This window comes from Ixodes scapularis, unplaced genomic scaffold, assembly GCF_016920785.2.
Source record: "Ixodes scapularis isolate PalLabHiFi unplaced genomic scaffold, ASM1692078v2 PGA_scaffold7__128_contigs__length_106722199, whole genome shotgun sequence".
Classification (NCBI taxonomy): domain Eukaryota; kingdom Metazoa; phylum Arthropoda; class Arachnida; order Ixodida; family Ixodidae; genus Ixodes; species Ixodes scapularis.
The window spans coordinates 70,965,904-70,993,769 of NW_024609882.1; the positions used below are offsets into that span (position 1 = coordinate 70,965,904).

The 27,866-nt window shown below is 44.9% G+C and overlaps 1 protein-coding gene across 1 annotated transcript in view; it reads right to left on the reverse strand.

Annotated features, from left to right (window-relative positions):
- Window positions 1–26,409, reverse strand: part of LOC8038861 (arginase-1-like) — a 48,250-nt gene extending 21,841 nt beyond the window's left edge. The window contains exons 1-5 of the mRNA XM_040504513.1: window positions 26,354–26,409; window positions 26,123–26,249; window positions 17,069–17,141; window positions 3,085–3,188; window positions 512–689 (exon numbers count right to left, since the gene is read on the reverse strand). Of these exons, the coding sequence (XP_040360447.1) occupies window positions 512–689; window positions 3,085–3,188; window positions 17,069–17,141; window positions 26,123–26,249; window positions 26,354–26,409 (538 nt within the window). The remainder of the gene's footprint in view (window positions 1–511; window positions 690–3,084; window positions 3,189–17,068; window positions 17,142–26,122; window positions 26,250–26,353) is intronic.
- Window positions 26,410–27,866: the final 1,457 nt, after the last annotated feature.

Below are 27,866 nucleotides of genomic sequence, written 5' to 3' on the forward strand. Positions count from 1 at the left end.
TTGCCCAAAACCCTTGATGCCCAGTAAAGCTAGTTCGTTCCAACATACAAGAGTGCAGGATACTACAACAAAGTAACAGAAGCAAAAAACCTTAAGTACGTAATCACTCTTTAGAATGTGTAAAAATGTCAATGTGTCTAAAATATAAGTATTTACATTTTATTGTTTTCGTATGTGTATATGATGACATTTTACATGGGACATTCCTTGAGACAGACCACGCTTGCGGTGCAGGGAAGGTATTATAAGGACTCCAATTTTTATGGAGGGAATATTGGACACATATCGTTGTACGCTTTGCAATTGGCGGTAGATTTCGCCAGTTGGAATTGCAACTGAAGGCCAAATATGAAAATGCATGTGCGGCGTTTCAAATAATGTATTTGTTAATTAATATTGCTTGATGAGAAACAGCCCTGATGTATAAAATGGGTACCACAAAAGAGAGTTATATGTGATGTAAACATTTTTGGGAATTCAGTTGTGGTTTCTATAATTAGATGCATCTTACCACTTGGGCTGGAGAGAGGTGTATTAATGTCGCTATGGGCGTCAACCCACAGAAGAGAGATGTGAGAATCCATGGCCATCGCGTGAGCAGAAACTGTTCCAATGGACATAGTGTGGTCACCGCCAAGATTTATACTTAGCATGCCTGAGCTTAGAACCTCGTTGACGGCATTCATGGCCTTGAAGAAGAGTTCACAGTTTTGTTATATAATGATTTACATTAAAAATACCTAACACAATTAGCTACACTACCTATAATTGCATGAATGTCAGAAAAACAAAATAATAGGCTAACCTGTTTAGATAATTAAGTTTCCGTTTTACCCCTTTTCTGCAATGAACTTTACACTCTAAGAAATGCCTGCGAGTCTACTTGCCCGAAAATTTCTCGAAAAGCTAATCTGCGCGATCTACGAAATCAGCTCAGCGGATTATGAGGCAGAACATCTTCAATTTTAGAACTAAACGGATGTTCCGACTCATCATTCCTTAGCTGATTTCGCAGATCGCAGATATTGACTCTTTGAATGTTTTTCGGGTAAGTAGAGGCACAGGGATTTATTAGAGTGTGATCTCACTACACTTGTCATTACAAGTTTTCAAATGATATATTTTTCAAAGTGGAATCTGCGAAATGGTCCGAGTGAAATATTTCAATGAACTATTGTAAGACTCTATTGACCGGAGGTCATTAGGTGAGGAATTATGTATTATTAATAAATAATTAGGACTGTTTTAAATGTACACGTTACCTGAAGAGCAGAATAGTGAGGTTAAAGTTTGTGTGATAAAAATCACTGCCGTAGATTTCTTCAAAAGGTATCGTGAATGAGTTTTTTAAAGTTTGGTGTGAGGCGCTACATTTGTCAAGTTTAGTTTGTCTCCATTCAGCGGAAAGTTTGTGATCAAGAAACAGGCTAAGCGTATCATGATCTTTAAACCCAAGAATGTGGTAAGGGAAAAAATATGATCATCGCATGTGCTGAAGTAACGTTGGAACTGCATTCAACTTTGATGTCCCCATAGTCTCAAACCGGGTGGCCTAAAACATTAAGTCGTCCTGTTATGAATGAGGAAGTGTAATAATGCTAATCAATAGAAAAAAAAGATGCCTACTTCTGAGCTATTTTTCTTTGGCTTTAAAATATCCTTTTTCCCCTCACCACTCTCGGGTTTTAAGCATCATGATTCATAATTACCACTTTGCCTGCACAGTTAGTTTAATTAGTTAAGTGTGCTTGGTCTTTGAGGTTAATGTAATAAGAGTTTTATAAATAATCATGCTCGCCGCTTAAAAAAATAGCAAATCACTATTTTGCACACGATGACGGCACTAGACAAATAGCGCAGGTCGACTTTACTTTATGACACATGGCAAAATAGTAGCGCATTAGAGACAGGACACAAGAATCAAAACACAAGACGAGCGCAAAATTGACCTTAAACTAAACTACTTCAAAGGAGCAACATTCTGTTCTGAATTTTTTTATGTCTCTCTGTTATAAAGTTACTTTCGTATTTATGACGATAATTTGGTCACAATAACTGTGACTGTCAATCCGTTGCGCATCCTGCCCAACGCAATGATACAGTCTAGTGTGATATTCATCCCCAAGATATTGGAGCATTTGGCCTCAGAAAAACAAAAACATGGTAAAAACCGATTTAAGCCAAACTGCGGTCACAGCTATATGCCCCAGCAGAATTGTATACGGCAATAAGATCATGTTATAAATCGCTTATTAAACATCAAGAATACATGCGTTTTACTTCTATGCCAGATATATCCTCTTTTGCATCTGGCCCAATAAAAAACATTGAATTTGTGATCCACATATTGCAAAACCGCAAAGGTACCGAAGACTGTAATTTCTTTACTCAGTGCACGCATCTCTTATAAAACCCAATCGTCTTCGCGAAATATTTTTATTCTTCTGAATAAAACAAAAACAAAAAAAAAGGAATGTCTAGCAGTCTTCCTTATAAAATTTTATACCGCAAACAAAAACACAAGAAAACGGTGTTTCGAATGACGAAAATAATCCCTGGAGAAGGGGAACAAGAGGAAAAAAGAACAAACGTAAATCTCCAAACACAGCTAGGTGACTGGCGAGCGGCTGAAAAAATACGCCTGGCTCGGGTATCGAACCCGGGACCTCTCCATTACAGTCGTCCTTGTCCAGCTCGCTTGCACCTTTGCATTCAATTGCATTATAATTAGTGTTTCGAAGACAGATCAGTTAACTCGTTAGTAGGTCAGTATTATTGCAACGTTTTGTGTGTATATACGTTCAAGCACGTTGCATGTGAACAGAAGTTAGAAATGAATACGCGCACGCTTTACGAAAAAAATTCACGTGTTTTTAATATCTGTGCGTCTGTCTGTCTCTTTCTTTGTCGCTATATATTTATATGTCCCTGCCCCTATCTCAACCTCCGTAATTGTTTTTGTGTTGGCCTCTTACTGTATTTATTTATTTATTTCATTTTGTACCTCTCAATTCTAATGAACGGTACATTATAAAAAAATCAGACAAGAAAGAGGTCTTTTATGAATGAGACCAAACCACTCACGTTTTTGCTAGTCTTCCCAACACAATCGCTTTTCATCGCATGTGTTGAAGTAATGTTGGAATCGCCTTCAACTTTGACGTCGCCATAGTCTCGAACCGGGTGACCTAAAAACATGAAGGTGTCCTAATATGAATCAGGAGGTGCATGTAGCGGTAAGACATAGGTACTACGAATAAACGCTCATCAACAGGCCGGATATTTGTATGCATGTTTCACAGCAAGCCTGCTGTGATATTCCAGGCTTTAAGTGGCACCCAAGTTCTCCGAGCTGAACGCGTGCGGGGGGGATTAGGGTGACAGTGAAGAAACGGCATTGGAAACGTTCGGAACACACCCCGCCGGAGGGAGCAGGGCGTGGAAGTGGAAGCTGTAAGGCGACGGACCCGAGCTCCCCTGATTGATCCCTGGCCTGGCCTTCGGCTTCCTCCAAATTATGCTGCTTAGCCGCAGCTCGTGCGCGTTGTTGCGGGGGACATTTTAAAAAACAACTCCGTTCAATTCCGGGAAATCCGAGTTAATGGTTGATTATATATCCCGAAGTAGTAATAAGCAGTACTTTGTCGCGTCTTTCAAAAAAGAGGAATATTGTTTACCCATTCTGTATTGAAAGCTCACCAGAAACCGAAACCGAAACCTTGTTAATGCACTTCTTTTACTAAACGGGCCACACGTACTTCCAGTGGTCGTGACTCGAGCCCAACTCCGGAATTTCGTCGTCGAACTCGATTCTCGTGGATTGAAATAGTCCTACGTTCTGAAGGGTGACGAAGTTCCGCCTGGTGCAGCAGAGAGCAGACGCCAATCGCAGGCGGCTCGCTCGTGTTTTTTTAGACATTTCGCTACTACTGGTTCGTCCGGCAAAGCTATCTGATAATCCGACCTACTTCCCGATGGATGTATTATTTGTTTATTTTATTTATTTATGAATACTGTTCACCCCAAGTATGGGGCTTTAACAGGTGTGGGGTATAAAAGAGCACTGAAACATACAACATCAGGACTACAATACAGTACACAGAAGCAGCGAAATGTGTTCAATATTATTGGTTGTCTTTGTGATGAAGTGGGAATGAGGTGATATTCTTGTGTGATGCGTTAAATTAACCGTCTGCTTCCTTGTGCCGATCTTTTTGTTGGAGTTGCTAGGTGTAAGCACGCACAGCTTTGTAAACGTTGTTTATTACTTTAGATTGTCGGTGTCCACCAGATGTTTCTTGTGTCGTCTCAATACAATTCATAATGTGAGTTTATGCTCAACGCACCGTTAAAAACGCAGCGATTCTTTTTTTTTTTTTTTTGCATCGTGCATTGGGTTTGTTTATATTTCCTGAGGCAGTCTCACTGAATGTTTCCATAGCCTCTTAGCTAAAGAAAGCAGCGCAGCTTCTGCATTCTGATGCAGTGCGCAACATATGAACAAAACTTCACAATTTGACTTTGTTTACGGTTTTTTTTTTTTTTCTGAAATGGCGACTAAGCTAACTAATGCTCGAAACGTTATTTTAATTAGTAATATCCGTACTGAAAAAAAAAAACATTTGGCGCCCATATGAAAATAAACGGGTCCATACCGGTAACCGTTTAACCATACTGGTCACCAGTTTGTCAAAGGGGTCGCCCGTATGTTTCAAAGGGGTCCCCGGTATGAGCCATAACGGTCACCTATTTGGCAAACGGGTCGCTCGACTGGGCAAATGGGCGACTCGTTTGGGCAAAGTTGTCGCACGTTTGCTAAAACCGGCGACCATGTTGCAAACTGCACCGGTTTAATCAAACGGCTCTCCGGAGCCCGTTTGATATTGAACGTACAGATCGGCGGCGTGGGCACGCCTAGCGTTTCAGCCGTGGCAGCCAATGTTTTCCGGAAGGCTGGGTGCGCCGGTTCATCGATTTCAGATCGTCCGCGTAATGCAAGTAATTATATTTATATTTCAATTGCGCTGATTTTCGATTATACTGCAACTAAAACTAACACCTTTTTTTTTGTTGTTTTACGTAAACGCACGACGTTGGTGAGCCGATATTTTTGACAGACCTTTAATACTTTGTCCATCTTTGTCGCCTCAATTTACTTATTCAGCTCGAATCACTCTCGCAGAAGACGCCACCGCGTGAAAGAATGTACGTCTAGACTCCGTTTCACTTTAATTCAAGACGCAGCGAAGGTAGCACGCGTACACGCGGCTGCAAGAACATCAAGCATTGCGAGAGCACGCCCGCCGTTGCAGCACTCAAACTACGAGCTTGCGCTGAGTACTTTCTTCGCTCGGGCGCAAGCCGAGCTTCTGGCCGCCCCGCCACCATTTCCAAAGTTCGAGCGCGCGCGCGCGCGCGCGTTTGTTCTTCGGGACTACAAAAACGCATCTCCCTGGAATGCCTGGGGAGAGGGAGAGGGGCCGTCCCGGTGGTCCCAGAGCCTTGACCTCGCCCCCTCCCTCCTCTCTTGTCACCCCTGTCACGTGACCCACAGCAGCGCGCGAGCTACACGCTGATAAGCATCGAGATCCGGAAGGGCGCGCCTTGCTGCCGCTTTTTTCTTTGTCTGCTTGTTGTCAGTTGCTGCTCGAAGTTCGCTCGTCCTACCTGCTTCAATCTGTCGCCTAACCCTGCGGTCTTATTGGGATGTCTCTCGACAACGTATTGGATGTGCACCAAAGCTCTCAGTGTTCGAAAAGACCCACGTGTATGTCGGCAACGAGCGATTCTTCAAAGTCGCACATTCTCGCGGTTTGTTTGGGTTCGGCAAATGACAGCTTGTGCGCCGCATCGTGTTGAAACTTCCAAGGAGCCGTTCCCTCTCGTTTGTGTTTGTGTGGTTGTCCTGCTTTGACCGTGTCGACAAATATCACGGATTACATCTTTCAAGTCCGCTATTGTTATGGTAAGTGCACTGCAACCTACGTGTTGGCAACGATTGACCGTTTTTCTACGCGTACTCTTCTAGATTATCTATAGAATTATGTAGCGCCTATTCGCGCGGCACCCAGGAGAATAATTTCCCCGAAAGTCTACCTGTATAGTATTCACAGATCGCTTGCACGTTTGTACTTGTCTACAGAAGAGGTAATAAACTTCGAGGAGAATTGAAAACAACCTTTTGTGTCGGTTTTCCTGTCCACTTACAAGCACCTACGCGAGTGCATTTGTTCTACGTGTTTTCTCCATGTTATAAATACGTTTATGAGTTTCGGGACGTCTTAAGTATGTTTAAGATAACCAACCTCCCAGACGATACCCATTTAGGGCTAGAGCATAATTTGCCAATTCGAATGGCACGTTCAAAAGTGTGGTCACGTGCCATGTCGAACGGGTACTCGTACCATACGGCACCCGTATCAAACGGGCACCTGTATCAAACGGGTACCGTTTCCAAACGGGTACCCGTATCCCATAATCACGTTTGACCCAAACGGATCGACAAGTTTGATTCAAACGGGCGACCAGTTTGCCACCCGCTTGAATTTCAAATGGTTTTTTTCAGTAGGGATACAGAGGCAATACAATTGCGGCGTGCTAATGAGGAATTGTATTCGCTTCAGCCCCGATTTCATGCGTTATAAAAAGCAAGCAACGACACAAGCTTACGCTAGAACATCAGCAGCGTCAGATTAGCGTGTTCTGTCTTGTGCTTTGTCGGCGTGCGGACCATTTTGCAAGGTTTCCCAAGAAAAGCAAAACGAAAGAAAACAACCGGAAATTCACATAGAGGGCGCAAAATGCACTCGGAGATGCTCTAAATTACCGTTTAGCAGAGACTCCGGCAGTGTTAATCGAGCCTGAGTCATGAAGTATCCACTTAAGGCACCCATTGATCCTGTGTCGTCACCTACATACTTTAACCAGGTGGTAAAAAACGTAATGTCACCTACCAAGCGGCTGGCCAAGCCGGGTGCAGCTGGACGCAAAGGCAATGTGTCGTCTGTTACTATAGACCGTTCCTATAGGGTCATTGCAGAGAGGGTAAAAAGAGAAAAAAATGCCCCCCCCCCCCCCTCTCGCCCGGATGTCGCCTGCTCCGCCAAGTGGGCCGTACCTAGCATCCGGCTGGCGTACAAACTCTGTTGAAAATCGCGTCATTTTGAGAATTTCAAGCGCAGATGCGCAGATTTCGGTATGCCAGTTATCGTATATTACTATGCTAGATAAAAAAGACTAACAGAGTCTAATTGCACTGTTATCTGCGTGCAAATAAAAAAAATAGGGAAAACTGTGTCAGACTGGCCGGTCTCTCTGGCGAAAAGTGAATCCGGTGGCTGTACCTTTTTTACTATACAAAGTTCGTACTGGTGTAGTCCTTTAGCGACCATGAGTGGATGTCTGAAATAATAAATAAAAATGTGCTCTCCTGCCGCAATACACGCAGTAGTTGAGGGTAGTACTGCCGGCTGACTCAACTGCTATTTAAGTGGCAGAAAAAAGATATGTCAGTTGATCATTTACCGAAGTAGAACAACAGAGAGCTCTGGGCTGATCTTGGAGTAGCCATAACTATTCTAAAAACGCGAATTACTTCACAACGGCAGCCACGAGCGAGAGTTCGATGTTCCGTACAGCCCGCCAATAGAGCCCATAGATGGAGAATGGCAACCTCCCGTTTTGTCGTCTGCTAGCGGAGTCGGGCGCGTGCGCCCTCTCTCTCGTTTTACCCCGCCGAACCCGCTGAATTTCCCGGATGTATGGGGAGGGCGCTGCTGTCAAACAAAATGGTGCCGCCCAGAGAGCGCTAAACGGAATGGTCTATTGGCAGTCTGGTATACCCGGCAATGCCTTCGCTACCGTGGCCGCAGCCTGTGTTTTATAAAACACAAGCTGCACAACCTCTTTCGGCCCTATAGGACAGAAAGAGGTTGTTGTTGTTTGAAACACTTTTAACGAATGAATGTCAATTTTTCGCGAGGGCTTGTTTTCAAAACCTTAGTATAAAGTGCAGTTTACTAAACCACACGTAAATATGTCGCGACGGGCTTATAGAAGTATAGTGCCCAACGTCGCAAACTTTCTCTCTCTCACGCGACAGAAGCTGCCGGCGATGACAAACGCTCGCATAGGATTACACAGGCGCATATGCGATCCGCGAATCACGTGGTCAACGATGAGTGCGCTGATAGCGCCACCTGTAAGCTCTGCTTAAAAAAGGTACAAAACAAACAATTTTTTTTTGAGTGCCCTGAGCATGACGTAAGTGGCTAAGTGGGAACTGCGCCGAAGCGGTGGTTTTGTTTGCGCTGTTGGTGAGCCGCGACTGGTAAGCTAAGATTATCAAATTTTGATAATTTCGCGCATTTCAAACTTTGTTTTCTCGTTTCGTCAACGTTTAAGTGCAATTAGATCTAAATATCCAATGCGTGGTCTTTTCAGGTTATAGTAAAGTTAATTGCATTGTTCTCTTAATATGTAAAACGGAAGGGACCTGCACTTTAGGACTACGGCGGCGCCGTCTCCCAGAATACGGCACTCCAAACTCCGCTGGCACCTCACCTCTACAGTGCCACCACTTCGTCACCCAGGCACCGAAAGCACACACAGGCACGAAAGGCTGCGAACTAATAAGTTTTCCCCGTGGTCTATCAAGTTCTTTACTTTGATCCCTTCAAATGTTGTGCGTCGCTTCTGATTGCTTGTCAATGTAAGGCGCGTACATTCACTCAAAGTCTCCTAGTTCGTGCCGCCTATAATATGCTTGTGCACAATAGTGTCCTTCAGTTTTGTGCGAGCGGCCTCGTTTTTTTTTTTTTATTTTCATTACGGGAATTATATATCCCGTTGAACATAAACCAAATACCTCCAACGTCCCCCAAGTCATTACACCAGCTTTTCGCGATATTATATTTTACAGATAAGAAATTATTTATTAAACCTATACATAAACAACATGATTTGTCCTCTAAAATTGTATAGCCCTACTGAAAAAAACCATTTGGCGCCCATATGAAAATAAACGGGTCCATACCGGTAACCGTTTCACCATACTGGTCACCAGTTTGTCAAAGGGGTCGCCCGTATGGCTCAAAGGGGTCCCCCGTATGAGCCATAACGGTCACCTATTTGGCAAACGGGTCGCTCGTCTGGGCAAATGGGCGACTCGTTTGGGCAAAGTTGTCGCACGTTTGCTGAAACCGGCGACCATGCTGCAAACTGCACCGGTTTAATCAAACGGCTCTCCGGAGCCCGTTTGATATTGAACGTACAGATCGGCGGCGTGGGCACGCCTAGCGTTTCAGCCGTGGCAGCCAATGTTTTCCGGAAGGCTGGGAGCGCCGGTTCATCGATTTCAGATCGTCCGCGTAATGCAAGTAATTATATTTATATTTCAATTGCGCTGATTTTCGATTATACTGCAACTAAAACTAACACCTTCTTTTGTTTTACGTAAATGAGCGACGTTGGTGAGCCGATATTTTTGACAGACCTTTAATACTTTGTCCATCTTTGTTGCCTCAATTTACTTGTTCAGCTCGAATCTCTCTCGCAGAAGACGCGACCGCGTGAAAGAATGTACATCTAGACTCCGTTTCACTTTAATTCAAGACGCAGCGAAGGTAGCACGTGTACACGCGGCTGCAAGAACATCGAGCATTGCGAGAGTACGCCCGCCGTTGCAGCACTCAAACTACGAGCTTGCGCTGGGTACTTTCTTCGCTCGGGCGCAAGCCGAGCTTCTGGCCGCCCCGCCGCCATTTCCAAAGTTCGAGCGCGCGCGCGCGCGCGCGCGTTTGTTCTTCGGGACTACAAAAACGCATCTCCCTGGAATGCCTGGGGAGAGGGAGAGGGGCTGTCCCGGTGGTCCCAGCGCCTTGACCTCGCCCCCTCCCTCCTCTCTTGTCACCCCTGTCACGTGACCCACAGCAGCGCGCGAGCTACACGCTGATAAGCATCGAGATCCGGAAGGGTGCGCCTTGCAGCCGCTTTTTTCTTTGTCTGCTTGTTGTCAGTTGCTGCTCGAAGTTCGCTCGTCCTACCTGCTTCAATCTGTCGCCTAACCCTGCGGTCTTATTGGGATGTCTCTCGAAAACGTATTGGATGTGGGCCAAAGCTATCAGTGTTCGAAAAGACCCACGTGTATGTCGGCAACGAGCGATTCTTCAAAGAAGTCGCAAATTCTCGCGGTTTGGTTGGGTTCGGCAAATGACAGCTTGTGCGGCGCATCGTGTTGAAACTTCCAAGGAGCCGTTCCCTCTCGTTTGTGTTTGTGTGGTTGTCCTGCTTTGACCGTGTCGACAAATATCACGGATTACATCTTTCAAGTCCGCTATTGTTATGGTAAGTGCACTGCAACCTACGTGTTGGCAACGATTGACCGTTCTTCTACGCGTACTCTTCTAGATTATCTAAAGAATTATGCAGCGCCTATTCGCGAGGCAGCGAGGAGAATAATTTCCCCGAAAGTCTACCTGTATAGTGTTCACAGATCGTTTGCACGTTTGTACTTGTCTACACAAGAGGTAATAAACTTCGAGGAGAATTGAAAACAATCTTTTGTGTCGGTTTTCCTGTCCACTTACAAGCACCTACGCGAGTGCATTTGTTCTACGTGTTTTCTCCATGTTATAAATACGTTTATGAGTTCCGGGACGTCTTAAATATGTTTAAGATAACCAACCTCCCAGACGATACCCATTTAGGGCTAGCGCATAATTTGCCAATTCGAATGGCACGTTCAAACGTGTGGTCACGTGCCATGCCGAACGGGTACTCGTACCATACGGCACCCGTATCAAACGAGCACCTGTATCAAACGGGTACCGTTTCGAACGGGTACCGTTTCCAAACGGGTACCCGTATCCCATAATCACGTTTGATCCAAACGGATCGACAAGTTTGATTCAAACGGGCGACCAGTTTGCCACCCGTTTGAATTTCAAATGGTTTTTTTCAGTAGGGAGATCATTTAAGCTGTCATGCTTGCAAACATAATTGAACTAAAATACATATACATTCACGTGTTTTGTGAATTGTCTTAGCTGGTAAACGCACTTAAATACGGAAATGAAGCAGTCAACCGAATACAGCTTTGGACCGTCAGGTGAAATATTACCTACAAGACACTACTAAGCAGCAGTTCATGACGAAAATCAGAATATAAATATTTGGAAATTCGCAAAATTTTAGTTAATCAGTATAGTTTTTCTTTAAAAGCCTGACATGTATATTTTAAGGAGGCAGTTTATGCAAAAGGAAGACTGGGCATTGAATTCTCTTTTTTTTTAAGTAGGAGATCTCTCATAAAATACGATTTCCGGCTTATTCAAAACAAGTTTTTCCTAAACAAGGACATTCGTATCGCAATACACAGATTTTTTAAGCGTGCGCTCTGATGCAAAGTAATATGTCTGATCACAATAATTTCCCGAAAACTAATAATGATTATATTTTTGCGGCATAAGTCATGTCGGAACGAAAAAACGACATCTTTCTTTATTATTCTAGGAATGTCTGGCTGCAAATCATATATCCTTTGTGTAGAAAGTGGAATGGAAGCGATACTCATTGAAATAAATGTATTTCCTGCTGCTAGAAATTTACATTTAAACCATTTGCGATGGAAAACGTAGGGCACTAATTATGATAATGTCCCAAGTTCTTCGGAGGTCTCATGATGCTGGAACAAATGTCCCAGGTTAATGTTACCGCTAAATATGCATCTAGAGGTGCTTACTTCTTATCATATTTGACCTTTAGAAGTAATATGTAATGAACGGAAAAGTTTCACCTGGTCCTAGTGAGCATGTTAAAATAAGCAGGCAGTAATTGCTTTAAAATTACTTGTGATTAGCACACTTTAATAGAAAACATCTGGCGCATTTGCACTCGGCACTTGCTGATAATATCACAGGTTGCATACGATTATTACCGTAATGATAGCTTGAACTATTTCCCAGTCACGTAGGGTACTATATTTGTCAGCTGTTGTGTTTTTTTCAGGGAATGGAATTAAACTCTGAGCTAAAATAGCTTGATACGTGCATGTTAATTGTGTAAAGTATACTGACAACATTCCATTGATCTTTTTTTATGACTGCTGTCTCCACAATCCCCGTTATATCTTGATTTGCCTGAGGCAAGTTACTGGAGCATAAACTTTGAGTTTTTGCCTTAGGTTTAACAAGAAGACCCCAAAATAATGGCAGCGGCTTTACAAGAGCATGGCGGTATGTTACCTCTCATATATGTTATTAATGTACAATGTCTGATAGTGAAGCAACGCACACAGCATCTGCGCTTTTCTGCAGAGAAAGGGAGTAGGGGGTTTCATGCCAATGAAACTAAGGACACTTTAAAGTCAAAATAAGTGCCAATAACTATGCAGTAACGCTTGTTCAGTAATTATTTGTATACGTAAACGATTAAAATAAAGTGCGAGCGAAGTAATTCTCGCGTCTTCCGCTAAATTCCGCGTGAGTCAAAGGAATCCATGGCGGTTTGAAGGAACCTCATAAATCGATTTCTTAACTTATCGCGCTGGGATTTACTACAGAAGTGCTCGAAAGGGCTGCATTCATTAATTCTGTGTGCGAATACATAAAACCGTAGGAGTCAAAGTAAAGAAAATGAAAACTGATTTCCTCCATAAAAAAAGTATCGCTAAGCCTTTTTCTTAAAATCGTCGGAAAATCTTTGTAGGCTATTCTGGCGTCTAATACGGCTAAACCATCTGTGAAATGGAAAGAAAATACAATTGGCTTCTTTATTCTTTACTTCGTCGGGTTCAAATAAACGCCACACTGACATAAAATATGTTTCAAGCGTACATGAAAAATTTAGGAAAACATAGTTTCTTTTTTTTATTTTACGTGATTTATTTAAGTAAGCGAACCCTCCAGGAGGCTGAGGATCCTGAGACGTAACCGCAAGCTTCGGCGTAAGATAGCTAAGTTAAATAAGGAGAATAAAGCCCATGCCAACAAGATTTCACGACAGTAGTGGCAAGACTCCTGCGACGGCTTCGACCACGAGCTTGGCGCTCCGAAGACCTGGAACATCCTTCGGCACCTGATCGATCCAGACGGCACCAAGACGGCCCAAAAGGAGAAGATGAACGAGAACCTGCGTCGCCATGAGAAGACTGAGAAGGACCTCATGGAGGAGATCCGGAAGAGGTACATAACCCACCCCGAGCTCCCACAGAGTACGACGGGGAGAGGAACGCGGTGTTGGACGTGCCCATCACCGAAGCGGAAGTGAAGGGGGTCTTGTTCAGACTAAAGACCAGGTCGACTCCGAGTCCCTACGGGGTGAAGAACAAGGAGCTACGCAACTTGGGGGACCGAGCCGTTACCGGCATAACACAATACATGGACGCGTGCTGGGAGCGGGGCTCTATCCCCCAGCAGTGGAAGATCGGCAAAGGTGGTAATGATCCCCAAACCGGGCAAAAGGCCGCAGCTGGACTCCCTTTTACCCATTTTGTTAACTTCGTGCGCGGGCAAGCTCTTGGAGCACGTCTTCCTAGCGAGGCTGAACAGGTACATGGACCATGGTCGACTTCAAGGCGCATCTGTCCACTCAGGACGTGATGCTGCGCCTGAAGCATCAGATAGTGGATGGAACGGGGAGCTCCCCCCTCGACATCAGAGCGATCTTGGGCCTGTACCTGACCAAGGCCTTCGATAACATTATACGCGAGGCAGTCCTCGACAACCTGAGGGCGGTGACCGTTGGCAAGCGAAGGTTTGAATACATCCAGGACTTCCTGAGCGGGAGGAAGGCGAATTTGACGGTCGGCGGAGTCGAGTCCGAAGACATCTGCCTCGAGGGAAGTGGAACGCCACAGGGATTGGTACTGTCCCCGTACCTCTTCAACGTGGTGATGATCTGCCTGCCCGCGAAACTTGAGAAGATAACCGGACTGCAGCACAGCATCTACGCCGATGACATCAAGCTGTGGGTGACAGGCGGCAGCGACGGCTAAATAAAGGAAGTACTCCAGGAGGCGGTCTGGGTCGTAGAAGGGTACGTACTTCCCACGGGACTGGTGTGCTCTCCGGAGAAGTCCGAGCTTTTGCTGCTGAGACCCAAACGCGGCGGGAAGAAGAAATCGAACATCGAACTCTTCACGCAAGGGCACCGCATCCCCAAGGTCGAGAGCATCAGGGTGCTAGGCCTGCGCATACAGGCAGATGGAAAGAACAGGGAGATGATACAAGCCCTGGGAGGGACGGCCTATCAGGTCGCCCGGCTCATCGCCAGGATCGCCAACAGGAACTATGGGATGAAGAGAGGAAACCTTATGCGCCTGGTACAAGCTTTCGTGATGAGCCAGCTGGCGTGCGTGGTTCCCTTCATGAGACTCGGAGCGTCCAAAAAGTCCAAGGCGGAATGTATCGTGCGGAAGACACACAAGCGAGCCCTAGGGCTGCCGGACTCGACGCCAAACGAGAAGCCGGCGGCCCTGGAGGTACACAATACCATCGACAAGCTCATCGAGGCTCAAAGAATGTCCCAGGTGGAACGGCTCACGAGGAGCGCAACTAGCTGCAGGCACATCCTCATGAGAATCGGCCTCCGGTATGAGACACAGAGAGGCGAGAAAGTGGACGTTCCTCTATACGTCAGGGAGATGTTGCAAACTTCCCCCATCCCAAAGCACACGCATCCCGTGCACGTCGCTAAGAAAAGGAAGGCGAGGGCCAAAGCCCTGGGAAGAATGCTAAAAGAAGAGGAGGGAGTCGCGTATGTCAACGCAGCCGAGTAGAAGGAAAGAGGAGCCATGGCAGCGCCGATGGTGAACGGTGACGGACACCTCGTCGCGAGCTGCAGCGTGAAGACCGACGACCCGGACACGGCGGAAGAGGTGGCGGTGGCACTGGCGCTAAGCACGCCCGGCGTCAGGACAGTCGTGTGCGACGCGCAGAGCGCTGTTCGCAACTTCGCCAAAGGAAGAGTGTCGCCGAAGACTTTGCGCGTCCTCAGGGGTGTGACGTGCTTCGGTTAGAGAGGAAGAGTGAGACTTGTCTGGACACCGGCAAACGCACCGCTTCCTGGCAATGAGGAGGCTCACGACGCGGCCTAGGACATACCGTCCGGGACAGCACAACGTCTAGAACCCCCCTTGCGTCGTCCGGGAGAGACAGGCTGGTGACATTCAGAGATATTCTCGACCGCTACGCGAACGGGATGGCAAGGTTTCTCCCTGCACACCCCTCGCTGAACAGGAGAGAGTCCACGGTGTGGAGACGTCTGCAAACGAACACTTATCCGTGTCCGGCTTTACTAAAACGGTGGTACCCGTACAGATGCACGGGCGCGTGCAAACTATGTGGGCAGAGAGTGAATTTGATATTCATGGTGTGGGAGTGTAGTAGGATAGACAAGGGCATGTGCGCGAATAAATTACTGACGCAGCTCAGAGATGAAGAGAGCTGGGAGAACACACTGCTCAGCTCGGACCTCGGGTCCAAGAAGACTTACTCCGACTGGCCGAAGACGCCGCCGGGGTCGAGGGGATCCTTTCCGTCGTCTGATGGGGGAGGGGGGGGGGGGGGGGGCTGGAAGGGGACCCTTAGTGGGCTCCTCACCACATCCTAATCCCTTTTTTGGGCACCAAGAAAGTTGTACTGACTGATTGACTGACTGAGCGAACCTTCCCACAAATTTTGCGGAAGCTTCCACAAGGTTCGGGCACCTTCATAGTAAATCCTAGAGCTATACGTGAAGAAACCAATTTATGCGGTTCCTTCAAACAGCCATCGATTTCTTTGATCCCCTTGGTAGTATACGTATTTCATCCTCTGCTCATATACGTACATGTACAAAATAAAGTTTGTTTTCTTTCCAAAATATCATATCAGTGTGCGCTAAATATTTGAAATTATTAGAAAACTAAAATTCCACGGCGCGCGAAAAAACAAGCCCGGTATGTAAAATATTCAAGAGAAAGACACCTTTTATAGTTTGTACACGTTTTCTGTTTAGGTTGTTTAAACGCTCGTACAGTTGCAAAAGAGAGTTATTTTCTTGTACTAATATAAATCTTGCAGAATATAAATACCATCACCTTTGGACCTTGGCGCACCTCGAACAAGCCTTAAGTTATTTTAAAAGTTATAATTTCTTGGATACGGGTCTTCACTTTACAAAGCTGCTCTGGAACTTAGGTTCTCGCTCAAAATATTGCGTGGTTAACCGTTGTTTAGGGAGCAAAAAAGAAGTACTCTAACTTGAAGCCTTACTCTTGTGCAACTTTAGTAGACTTACCTCTATGTTCTACAACCTAAATACCACATTTTATTTTTGTTATTCTCTTTTGAAGAGACAAACTGCATGCGCGTTTTTCTAAAGGAATGTAAACGCGCACTGCAAGAGTAGACTGTTGAATCCCTGCTTGAATCTACCAGAGGTCACGTCGACAGCAGCTTTAGTTGGATCTGTGCCGTGCAATATGATAACTGTATGAGTCGGTCAAATAAAAAGTTGTAAGTAAGGAAGGAAACGTATGCTAATAAATATAGTCATTATTTCTTATGTCAGACAAATAATTCAATTTTAGTTTTGTAGTGTTTAGCTTCTAGCACCTTTGTGCAGAAGCTAGAAGCTAGATTTCAGATTTTAGAGTTTTAAAAATATGTTGATTTGTGATAATAATGTAAAATTTCTTCCGAAAGCAGAGGATGTACCGAATATTGACAATTGCATGTATAATATACCTAAAAAAATGAACTCGCGAGCATTAATTTTTTTGCTTCAATTTCAATGCCAACATAACTGTAAGTATAAAAGTTTGCTGAAACTTGAGACAGCACATCGCAGAAAGCTTCAAACTATTTGAGTTGTAATAAGTAAAATACTAATGTAAGTTTCCTATAAGAAATATTAGCCGATACGCAAGAAATATATATTAGTATTATCTTAGCTAACACTCCCCAGAATGCTGAAACAAGACAATTCCGTAGAAACAACCTCGTAAATATCGATATATTTCTGTTGTAGAATTTATTGTATTGATTGCGTACGACATCATAGACAATATTGATTACGTCAACCTCACCGAGATCTTTTAAGCGCGACACAAGGCCTTCAGCTCGAAGAAACGCCGGACCTTCTTCGACTCCTCGTTTTTCCTGTGAATGGATAAAAAAATTATTTGGTGCGTGAAAACGCCTCTATATAATTTTAACTACAGCCGAGTAAATTGGATGTCTATATATACCTACATATTTACCTTGTTCGTCCAGAATCGTTCCTTGATCCATAGTCTACTAAACTTTTTTGCAAAAATATTATCACGATATAAAAACCATTATATACGTGCACGGAGTCTGGATTTTTTTTATATATTTAGTAATGAGCTAATAAACCTGAGTGGTCGTTGTTTTACTCTGCCTGGTCTTGCTATGATGCACAGTGCTCCGCCTGTTTATTGATCAGGTTGAAATGAATTATTATACTGAAGTAATGAAACTATATTTTGCTCCGTCGAAATAAATGCAGGTTAAACATCTTCTCTACAAACTGGAAGCGAGTATAAAAGAGACAAAAAAAACGCATAAGGTGAACATAAAATTGAAGCCTAATTTTATTCTGATGATGACTAGAGAGCGTAAACATAACGTCCATTTGTTTGGTCTCTTGTTCTTTATAAATATTTTGCCTGAAGTTTGGAAGCATTAAACTATTCTTGAAACAATTAGCCTGTATAGAATCTTATGAGTGAACGCGGAGGACTTTTACGGATTATACTTTATGATACCATCGTTAGCTATCTAGTTGTTTGCGTAGGAACGCTCGTGTGAAGCCCTCGATCTTCCCAGTCATCAATGTAAACTAAAGTTAGTTCAAAAAAAAAAAAATACAAGCGACACCCATCCAGGCGGTAGTTGTTTTTATCACGGGTTTTGTGGAAGGCAAGGACGCTGTAGGACAAAATTCGTTTTCTAAAACACCGACATCCTCAAACATTTTCAAATTAGATTTCATGAAGGCTTTGAATGTTTTTTAAGCCTAACTAGCACCGTTCTACGGGCAAAATGCATTGTTTATTCCCGTAATTTAGGACCTTGAATGCACAAGACAACCAATGTAAAATCAAACATAATTGTATTCGGCCAGAGTCCGGGTATTTTGAACGTAATTTCCAAAATAGTGCAAGACTTCACTGCCTGGCTATTCATTTGTCACTTGTTTTTTGGCGCCTCAGTTCCAATTTAAAGACCAGAATTAGGCTTCATTTTTGGTTGATCCGGGTTAATATCGCATCCTGGGGCTTAAATAGCCAAACTAGAGCTAGAGCTAAGCTTCGATGCGCGGTTGCTCAGTCATCATCTGAATCTTCGGCCACGATTCACGAGCAAATGAAAGCGTAAAACGTTTTGGCTAGCTGTTCGGTTTTTATGAGTCTTCATGGGCTTATGTCTGGCACTTCGGTAATTTTGTGGTGAGTCTTAAAGCGATATTTAATATTTTTCTGGTGAGCAAGGGCAACAAGAAGTATCCCTCTGGAACCGGAGGGTATACTCTCGCTATGAAAGTGATAATGATATGAATCGTGAATACTACATATTGCATTTGGAGGGTGCAGAATTTACTAAAATTGAAGATGTGTTTTGGGACTCTTAATACTGGGGATAAGTTAGAAATCCCGTGGCTACTAAAACTATAGAGACATTGGTAAATAATTGTCCAATTTATTTGAAATATTTATTAACTCACTGAATTTTGTTTGCTGTTGTGTGGGCGTGGTGCAGTTAAAGTAATCACATTCCAGTCCCTTTTAATTAAGCCTCGACATAAACGTTTGATTTAAAAAATTAAAGCCGTTTACAGCTCCCTGTAACACCGAATTAGAGCGCAGCTCTTGAGGAGAAGGAGGGAAGGGTACTGGGGGGTCAGGTGACCCCGGGTGGCGGGGGGGGTTACGTGACCTTGGGGGGGGGGGGGGGGTCACGTGACATTGTGGGAGTAACGTGACCTTGGGGTGTCACGTGACGATGCCGATGAAGCCATCAGTGACGTCACTGATGACGTCATCAGTGACGGTGACGATGGAGATACCGTTGACGTCATCAGTGACGTCACTGTCATCAGTGATGATGACGATGACGATGCGGATGCCGGTGATGTCATCAGTCACGTCACTGATGACGTCATCAGTGATGATGACAATGACGATGCGGATGCCAGTGACGTCTTCAGTGACGTCACTGATGATGTCATCAGTGATGATGACGGTGACGATGCCGATTCCGGTGACGTCATCAGTGACGTCACTGATGACGTCATCAGTGGCGATGACGTCAACGGGGGGCCACGTGAACTCGGGGGGGGTATCCCCAGGTCACGTGACCCCGGGGGGGGGGTCACGTGAGTTGGGTTACCATCGTAACTCTCGTGAGGGTAACCCTAGTAACCTTTCTGAGGGAAAATCTCGTGACCCTCATGAGGGTTACACTCATGACCCTCGTGAGGGTAACTCTCATAACGCTCGTGACCCTCGTGAGGGTAACCCTCGTGACCCTCGTGAGGGTAACCTTTTTCAGGGTAACTAACCCTCGTAGCCCTCGTGATGCTCGTGAGAGTAACCCTCGTGAGAGTAACCCTCGTAACCCTCACGAGGGTTACGAGGGTTACTCGCGGTTACACCGACGCCGACGGCGACGGCGATGCCGCTCAAGCCGGGAGTGGGCGTCTGAGAGATGCGCTCTAAAAAAGAAATGTAGTGCTCACGACTGGGTCCGAAATGCCATATTTGTGCAAGGATTTTAAGCCGTTCCCACCACGTGTACACGTTGTTTGCTATGGACGCACACAGAGGGCATACGATAGCGTGAGCCACGCGGTTGTTCCTTACATTTTTCCGTGGCTTCATCCACCTGACAAGATTTGCTCGTTCGTCAGCTCCTTTCTTCAACATCGCTCCTTTTCTGTGCACCTAGGTAGGTCAAGCTTTGGACACTTTACGCGGGAGCGGTGGCTGCCACAAGACGCTTTCTTTGCGCCGCTGCTTTTAGAGCGCAGCTCTTAGGGGCCCGTTTCCAGCCTGAGCGGCGTCGGCGTCGGCGTAACCGGGGGGGGGGGGGGGGTCACGTGACCCCCCTCCCCGAGGTCACGCGACCCCCCCCCCCCCCGAGGTCACGTGATCCCCCAGGTCACGTGACCCCTCCCCCCGAGATCACGTGACCCCCCCGGGGTCACGTGACTACCCCCAGGCGGCGTGACCCCCCTCAGTACCCTTCCCTACTCCTCCTCAAGAGCTGCGCTCCAATTCGGCGTTACAGGGATTTGTATTTAATGTAGCACTTCCACCATTGGCTTGGGACCACTAGGATATCTCAGATGTCTACTTTCTGACATAAGCGGATAAGGTGGCAGTGTGGACCACTCACTTCTTTGGAACATCAAACACGGGGCCTGCAGGTGGCGATGCATGCTACTATAACTTGGTGTAATTCGGTGAAACTCATTCCTCATCCCAATACCCTGCCTAGCTCAGTTACTAACAGTTGCAGCCGAACCGCCATAATCCTTTCAAACTAACCCTCGCCAGTTAACTCCTGACGGAGGTGTCTACACTCCACGTGCTCGGTGTGGACTTGACTTCCCCTGTCTCAGCGTCGCCCTGGTTTCCATCTATTCACAATTCAGCTTTCAGCATGCTTCACCTGTTTCGTCGTATCTGCCAACGATCAGGGGAAGCCCATCGCCGCTTTGCCCGGATGTTGGTTCGCTCGGTATTCCAGCCTCGCCTTGTTTACCAGGCCCAGGTTCAACACATCGCCAAAGCCGAACCGGTCCAATTAAGTACCTAAATCGGGAAGCCATGCGGGCCATTACGGGCCTTCCTGGCTAACACCAATAATTTTACGTCAGGTTGAAGTGCACTTGAACACATTACACGAATTGATTCATCAACGACGTAACGCCCGGGCCTTGAAGTTTGATGTAATTCCAGCGGTGACCGCCTAGGAACATTACATGAATCTGTCTATACCATTATTGAACTCTCCCAATTCACAATTACTCCCTTGGCGCCACTGTCAAATGACTGACAACAAGCCTACACACTAAACATTGTAACACCCATAATCGTGTAAAAAGGGTGTAAGAAGGGTGTAGGTTCGGAAAAACACCCTTTTTACACGCTCTTTACACGGTTTCTGAATATCGGTGGGTGTAAAAAGGGTGGGCTGACGTTTTACACCCTTTACACGCCCTCTTTACGCCCCACTTGCAGCGATGGTGTCTGAAATCGTGTAAAAAAGCTGTATAGGCGAATTTTACGCCCTTCATCCACACGGTGTGAAAGGGGCGTAATGGTGATGCTGTCAAATACACCCATGATTTTATAGCCGTTCATATTGAATTGCATTGAATTGGTTTTTATTTAGGCACTAGGTCAAGGGTAACAGGACAAAAGGCAGATTATCTCTGCCTGACGTGGTACTATCACCCGTTTACAGTGCAAGCAATATTTATTGCTTTATTACAGTACAAAGCAATATTTATTGCTTTGGTGATACTGTCGTTGATGTTCGGCGGTACAAACATACAAACATCGAGTATAATTAATCGCCACACGGAGTCGCGTATGATTAGGAAGTGCTAGAGAATAGTTTTTGCAACTCCTATTGAACTCTTCGTTCGACACGAGCCTAAAATTACGTTTCGCGCGTGCATCAGATTTATCGGTTCAACCTTGATTATAAAAAAAAAAAATCATATCCGCTCGCAAAAAAAAAAAAAGAATGAAGACGTGTAAATATACAACCTAGGCAGCACACACTATTGCGCTGTTATGGTATTTAATCGGAAAGATTGTGTCGATATTATTTTGGTCTAGCCATGCCGGCGAGGTATTTCTATTTCTTGACTGCCTAAAATCGGACGTTAAAAAAACAATACAAAGCAAGGTTAACCGAAATAGAATCTGCTTACTTTTAACCTGAGAAAGACCTTTTAAGCTGAAGACTTGAACAAACTGTGGCGCCCTCATTTTGGATATTAAAAACTCACCTGACTGGGTTTCGCACCTTCACTGATACTTTATTTTGGAGTGTAGCTCAGAAGAAACAATGTCGCAAGACGTTCGAATGTGCCGGATTAATGACACCCCCAGGGACGCGACTCTTATCTCTGCGTAATGACACCAAAATATCTAGCTTTCCGACGCTTTTTTTTTCGGTTTTTCTTTGGTGCACGTGAAACCGCGTTTTCGGCGGCGTTAAAAATAGTTTTTCGTATTTATCTTGTGATCTCGCGGTCCGCACCAGATAATGCGCGTCTACAGGAGTGGCAGTTTGAGACGCTCAAGGTTGTACTACGCAAAGCAAGCCCTGGCGAGTCCGATTTCGCGGCCTTCCCTGGGCAGGGCAGGTGGCAATACAAAGCAGCGGAGGAAGATTAGCGGCTTTGTCCAACCCCTTTGACCTCGTCTTCTGATAAGCCTCGAAACCTTCTTTTGTGTCTTCGTGTTGCTGTGAGCGAGTGCGAAGGCCCCTTCTAGCAAATCAGAGGGTTGGCGCAAAACACGTGACCGCTCTCCGTAGGACAAGGACGCTTGGACGAAAATTTGTCATGTGATTCGTTCTGACGCGCTGATGGGCTACTGGGGCCGTAGTCTTTGCAGTATGCCAAGTTATGGCGAGTTGTACGGGCCACGAAGGTCCGGTTTACAAAAAGGGGGGCGCCCGTCAGTGTATTCCTGTTTTTCGTGCGTTTGAGTCGCGGCCGTGATTTTTCGTCGTGAACGGCCGGAATACATCCATGCCAACTTTTCGGAATTGGTCATTTATTTCGTCGGAGTCCATGGAATTATTGTGCTGTATTTGTTGGACGCGTTTCGACAAAGAGCTGCTCCTCGGCGGCCGCGAGACTTCCGTTGAATGTGATCGACCGCCTTCAACCTCGGCATTGTGTTTGCGTTGTTTTGTGCTGCCCGAATCGGATTACGCATCTATCACGACCGAGAGGTGCTCATCGGCGACCGCGAAACTTTCGCTGAATATGAGCGACCGCCTTCATCCTCGACATTGTGTTTGTGGACAGATCTGTGCTGCCCGAATCGGATTATGCATCTATCACGGATTACATGAGATCGCTGTTTCATTTGTAAGTACTCTGCAAGCATGCTTCTGATAGTAGTCCAAGGGAGCTATGTTCGACAAATATTTCATTTTTCCTAAAAAGAAACGGAAGTGACGGAAGCGACGATATCGCGTTTGATTTGTTGGAAGGTCAAATGGCGAAAATAGGTAACTTTCGTCATTTGAACCTCTAACCAATCAAACGCGATATCGTCACTTCCGTCACTTCCGTTTATTTTTAGCAGTAACGAAACATTTGTCGAGCATAAGCTCCCTGCTTTCGTTTCAATAGACCATTTTACGGTTTACAAACATGAACTGCCGCTTACGTCTATAGCAACTCCCGGTCGTACCGTCTTTGCAAGCCTGTCAGTTTTGTCCACGTCCCCAGTGCAAGGAAGCATAAACGTCACAAGAAAGGTACAGTTGGAGATTCAACTAGGGCCTTCGGTTGTACAATTTGAAGGGGTTATGAAACAATATTCGGTTGAAATATTTGTGACCTTACACGCACGGACCGCCGCTGGTTTAGAAGCGTCTCGGTCGTGGTGGAATTGTGAGGATAAAAGAGAACTATTTCTTTCAGTCTTGCCTTCGCCAAGTTTGATGACGTGCGCGTGGACGTAGCTTTGCCCTTTGGCACGCTTGTAATTGCACGCACTTGCCAGCATAAGCTGAGACATGGCTGCGGCCAGATGACCTGCTTGCAATCGTCTATAGAGAATTTTGTAGAACCTGTTAGAACCTTGATTAAAAAATAAAAAGTGAACCAGACATTTGCTGTCATTTTCTCGTGCACTCTTTTGGGTTATTACGCCCTACTTTATGGGTGTTGGTAATCGCGCCTTTTTTGTTTCCCTTTCTGGCGGTGATACAAACAATTTAGAGGGCGTACTGCGCAGACATAACGCCCTAATAAAAAGGCGTACAGTGGAATCACACCCTAATTGAAAGGTGTTCGGAATAACGCCGTCCTTTAAGGATGTTAGGGAAAAACACCCTATTTTAGGGGCGTTAGGAATAACGCCCGTTCTTTAGGGCGTTCTGCTGCACCCAAGTGGGTGTTAGTTATAGGACAAGCCATTTACACCCACAAGGGTGTTACGATGTTTAGTGTGTAGATATTTTACTACGAAGTTATCTTTCTACGGGTTTCCGTATGTTTAGTCCTCCCTCATTAGTGTCCGAGGACTCTTACCTGGTAGCCTATATGGATGCTGAATTGAACGAATCATGGTTCCATGCAAGCCTCGTTTGGCTCTTCATCTCAACTGTGAATCAAACGTCCTCGTACCTCCCGGACACCCATGCACCCTCGGTGCTGACAAGTTCGTAGCCCTCCAGGATAGTTTGTATGCTTTATTTATTCTTATTTGTAGTCTTCACCCTTCGTGTGTTAATTTTTACACCGAATCAATGCAGGCTCTACACGCCGTCCATCGTGTTGTCCGCCCCTTCAATGAGGCGACGAAATTTTATCGGTTTGTGGACGAGTCTCCCTGCCCAGTCTGAGTCTGCTGGATTTATAGTTCTGGTGTTTCCGTTCACGCCGCGACAGACGCTCTCTGTCATCCTCAAATGGTAGTCTACCCGCTTCCTCTTCTCACTTTGCCGGCCACAAATAGTCTGGCCATTCACAAGGAGACTCTGCGGCGCAGCACACGATTTCTTATTCCTCTGTCTGATTTAAACCTCCTGGCGGTATTACCCAGCTAGCAGAAGATGGTCTCCGAAGAGTTCGTTTGAACGCAGTCATCACATCGGCCGTCTGCGCCAGATGGGTCACTCTATGACATCCACCGGCTGTTCCTTTTGCCTTAACGCAGTCCGGGAAGTGGACCTCAATTACCTCTTATGGACATGCTCGGGCATTCTATTCGCCCGTCGGCGCCATTTACGCCGGGTGGGCCTCCATTCTAACTGGCCGGCCGACTTCAAAAGTTGGAGACATGATTCACACCACCGTTCGATTCCTTCGGGACTTTTTCCAGAAAACGGGAAGGTACTTTTATCTTTGAATCTTTGGCGCATGGCAAACCGACGTAATTAAAAAAAAATTGAAACTAACCGGCGAAACACACCACTGACGTTGATATCTTTGCTATGCGCTTCCGTCGTTTCCACCAGACTATTTTCACACTTCGACACGGGGGTTGCGAAGTAGGCGGGGGGCAATCGAGTTCACGGACGCGTTTTTCAGGTTGGTTTAGGTTTTGGTTTGCTAATGTGACATTTCTCGCCCCCGAAGCACCCACTACATATTATTAATCAAAATTTCTTTTCCAAGGTAGAGTATAGTGACGTCGAGGGTAAATTTTATAACTTGAATATGCGGAAAAATTGTAAATCCTTGAAAAGTGAATCATCGAAAATCTTTCTTTTCTGGTGGCCTCCAAGATTCCAAACTTAATTCCAGTATAAGCTAACGTGAACGCAAGTGTAGTGTCTTTAGCGTAACATGAATCACGCTTACGCAAATAGCGCAATATGGGAGGAAGTATGTTTAATAATTCATTACGCACTAGCGTCACGCGAGTCTTGGCAACACAACATATTTTCTAAAGTAAGAAGCGCCCTCTGAGAGCGGTCTGCCATCTAGAAGTGTAGTGCAGCCGAAAATGCATCATCCCGTCAAAGAAAATTGGCATGGTGTCTTTGTATCAGGGTTTAGTATGTTTTATATTCATACTACGGGTGCTTAAAAGATCGTCGGAAACGACGGCATGCTGTAAAAGTAAGTGCTGACAATGTTTGTCATGCCCTTCGATAATTACAACAACGGGAAACAAGGGAAGGGGACATGGCATACACTTGCGCAGCGGCTTACTGGAACAAGGTCCTCTCAATAAAATGTAAACAAAACTTCTATATAATGCAATTTCAATTGCGTAGAAAATGCTGAATGATTACGCGGGGCAAAGATGAAGTAACCAATGGCGGAAAATATTTATTTCAGCCTTTCCTTGACCCAGAACGACTTTGGGTGTAAAACTACGGCGTGGAAAATTTACCAGGGTAGTTACCTGGCCACAGCTAACAGGAATTCCAACGAGGCCTATTTCTTGTTTTGTCTTGTTAACATCCCACGTTCCCACGGTCGTTCCGGTAGTATCTTGTCCGTCAAGTGTCGCACGAAGAACGCTCGACTCACTAGAGTAAACAAAAGCAGAAAATAGCACCAAAAGACCTCATTTATTTCAAAGGTCATTTATCACTCTCTTATGCACACGACTAGGTATGCACTGAAGCATAACCTTAAGCAATCTGCATTGAAGAAATAAATGTTAGCAATCAATAACACCGAGTTCATTTTTGCGAAAGTAGCCAAGAATGGGCTGGCGAAGCGATACCTTTCTCCTCTGGTAATAACAGATTTTTAGAAAGCAAAGATATTTTGCTGCTTCATTGATATATTATAAAAATAGAGTGTTTCAGCGAAGAATTGAAATAATTATCAAAAATAGGATGTTCTAAGAAATACAGGGTGTCACAAAAAAAAATTTACACGGTCTTTTTTACCGCAAAAATAAACTAGGCATCGCCGGACGCTCATTCTCCCCCAGAAAGGTAGCGCTAGAGGTCACAACCGGATGCCAGAGTTTCAGCCCGATTTGACAATTTAACCAGAAGTTTTAACTGATTTTCTAAAAATTCAAATGGTTAAATGGCCGCCTACGAAATTTCCGAACACATGGGGCTCTATGACACCAGAAACCGAAAACGGGCAAAAATGGGCTCCATTTTCCCATTGAAATTTTCAAGAAATTACCTATGATTTTTTATTAAGATATCGAATCGGGGTGAAATTTTGGCATTTGGTTGTGACCTCTAGCTCTACCTTTGGGCGGAGAATGAGCGTTCGGCGATGCTTAGTTTATTTTTGCGGTAAAAAAGACCTTGAAAATTTTCTTTTGTGCCACCCCGTATAATATTTTTATATTGGAGTTCAAACTGCCAACCATGGTTGATATCTGTTAGAGCAAAACCATACTAGCTAGCTAAATAATTAAAGACTAGCTACAATGGAATTTTAAATTATTAGAAATAAACGTATGCTTCCATTTATAAACCTTTTGAGCGACCTTTAGAAAGCACTGAATCAACTCACTTTAGAATAATATAAGTTGGCTGCAGCATTTTATTTTGTTCCGAAAAAAAAAAAAAAAAGAGCACAGATGTGGGGGCGGTTCTAGGTTTTGTATCGTTATTCGTGCGCATCTTTGCGTCGGCTCTACTGCCGCCACTTCTGCCCAGACAGATTCACGAGAAAAATTCAACAGCGTTTTATGCAGTGCACACCCGTTTTATCAGCATAGTTCTAAGCTTCTTAATTTCAAGCAACTGAAATCGGTAACTAGGCAACCTCTGTGCACCGAAGGTACAAATATCCGAATCTTAGATCGCATTTGTATAAATTGCTGCTACTGAAAATCACTTTTTCCCTGACACAACTTATATTTCTACAGAGATTTCATATTTAGCTAATGATCCCCAAGCGAGGACTTTAAACTATGGCCACTGGTAAAGTTATTTCATTACGTGCCTTTTACGTTTCTATTTAGGAATGTATTATTGCTTCAAGTAATACATATGTGCGTGTTTCATGGGATCCGGTTGCTACAAAACAAATAAAGCAATGAGGAACAACATATGGAGTCTAATCAAGCAGGGAAAATGAAATACCGAGTTCATTCATCCAATATAAGGCGAATTGTTGTAAAGAACACTACCACGACCGGAAAAAAGAAAACAAATTACCTCTCTGAT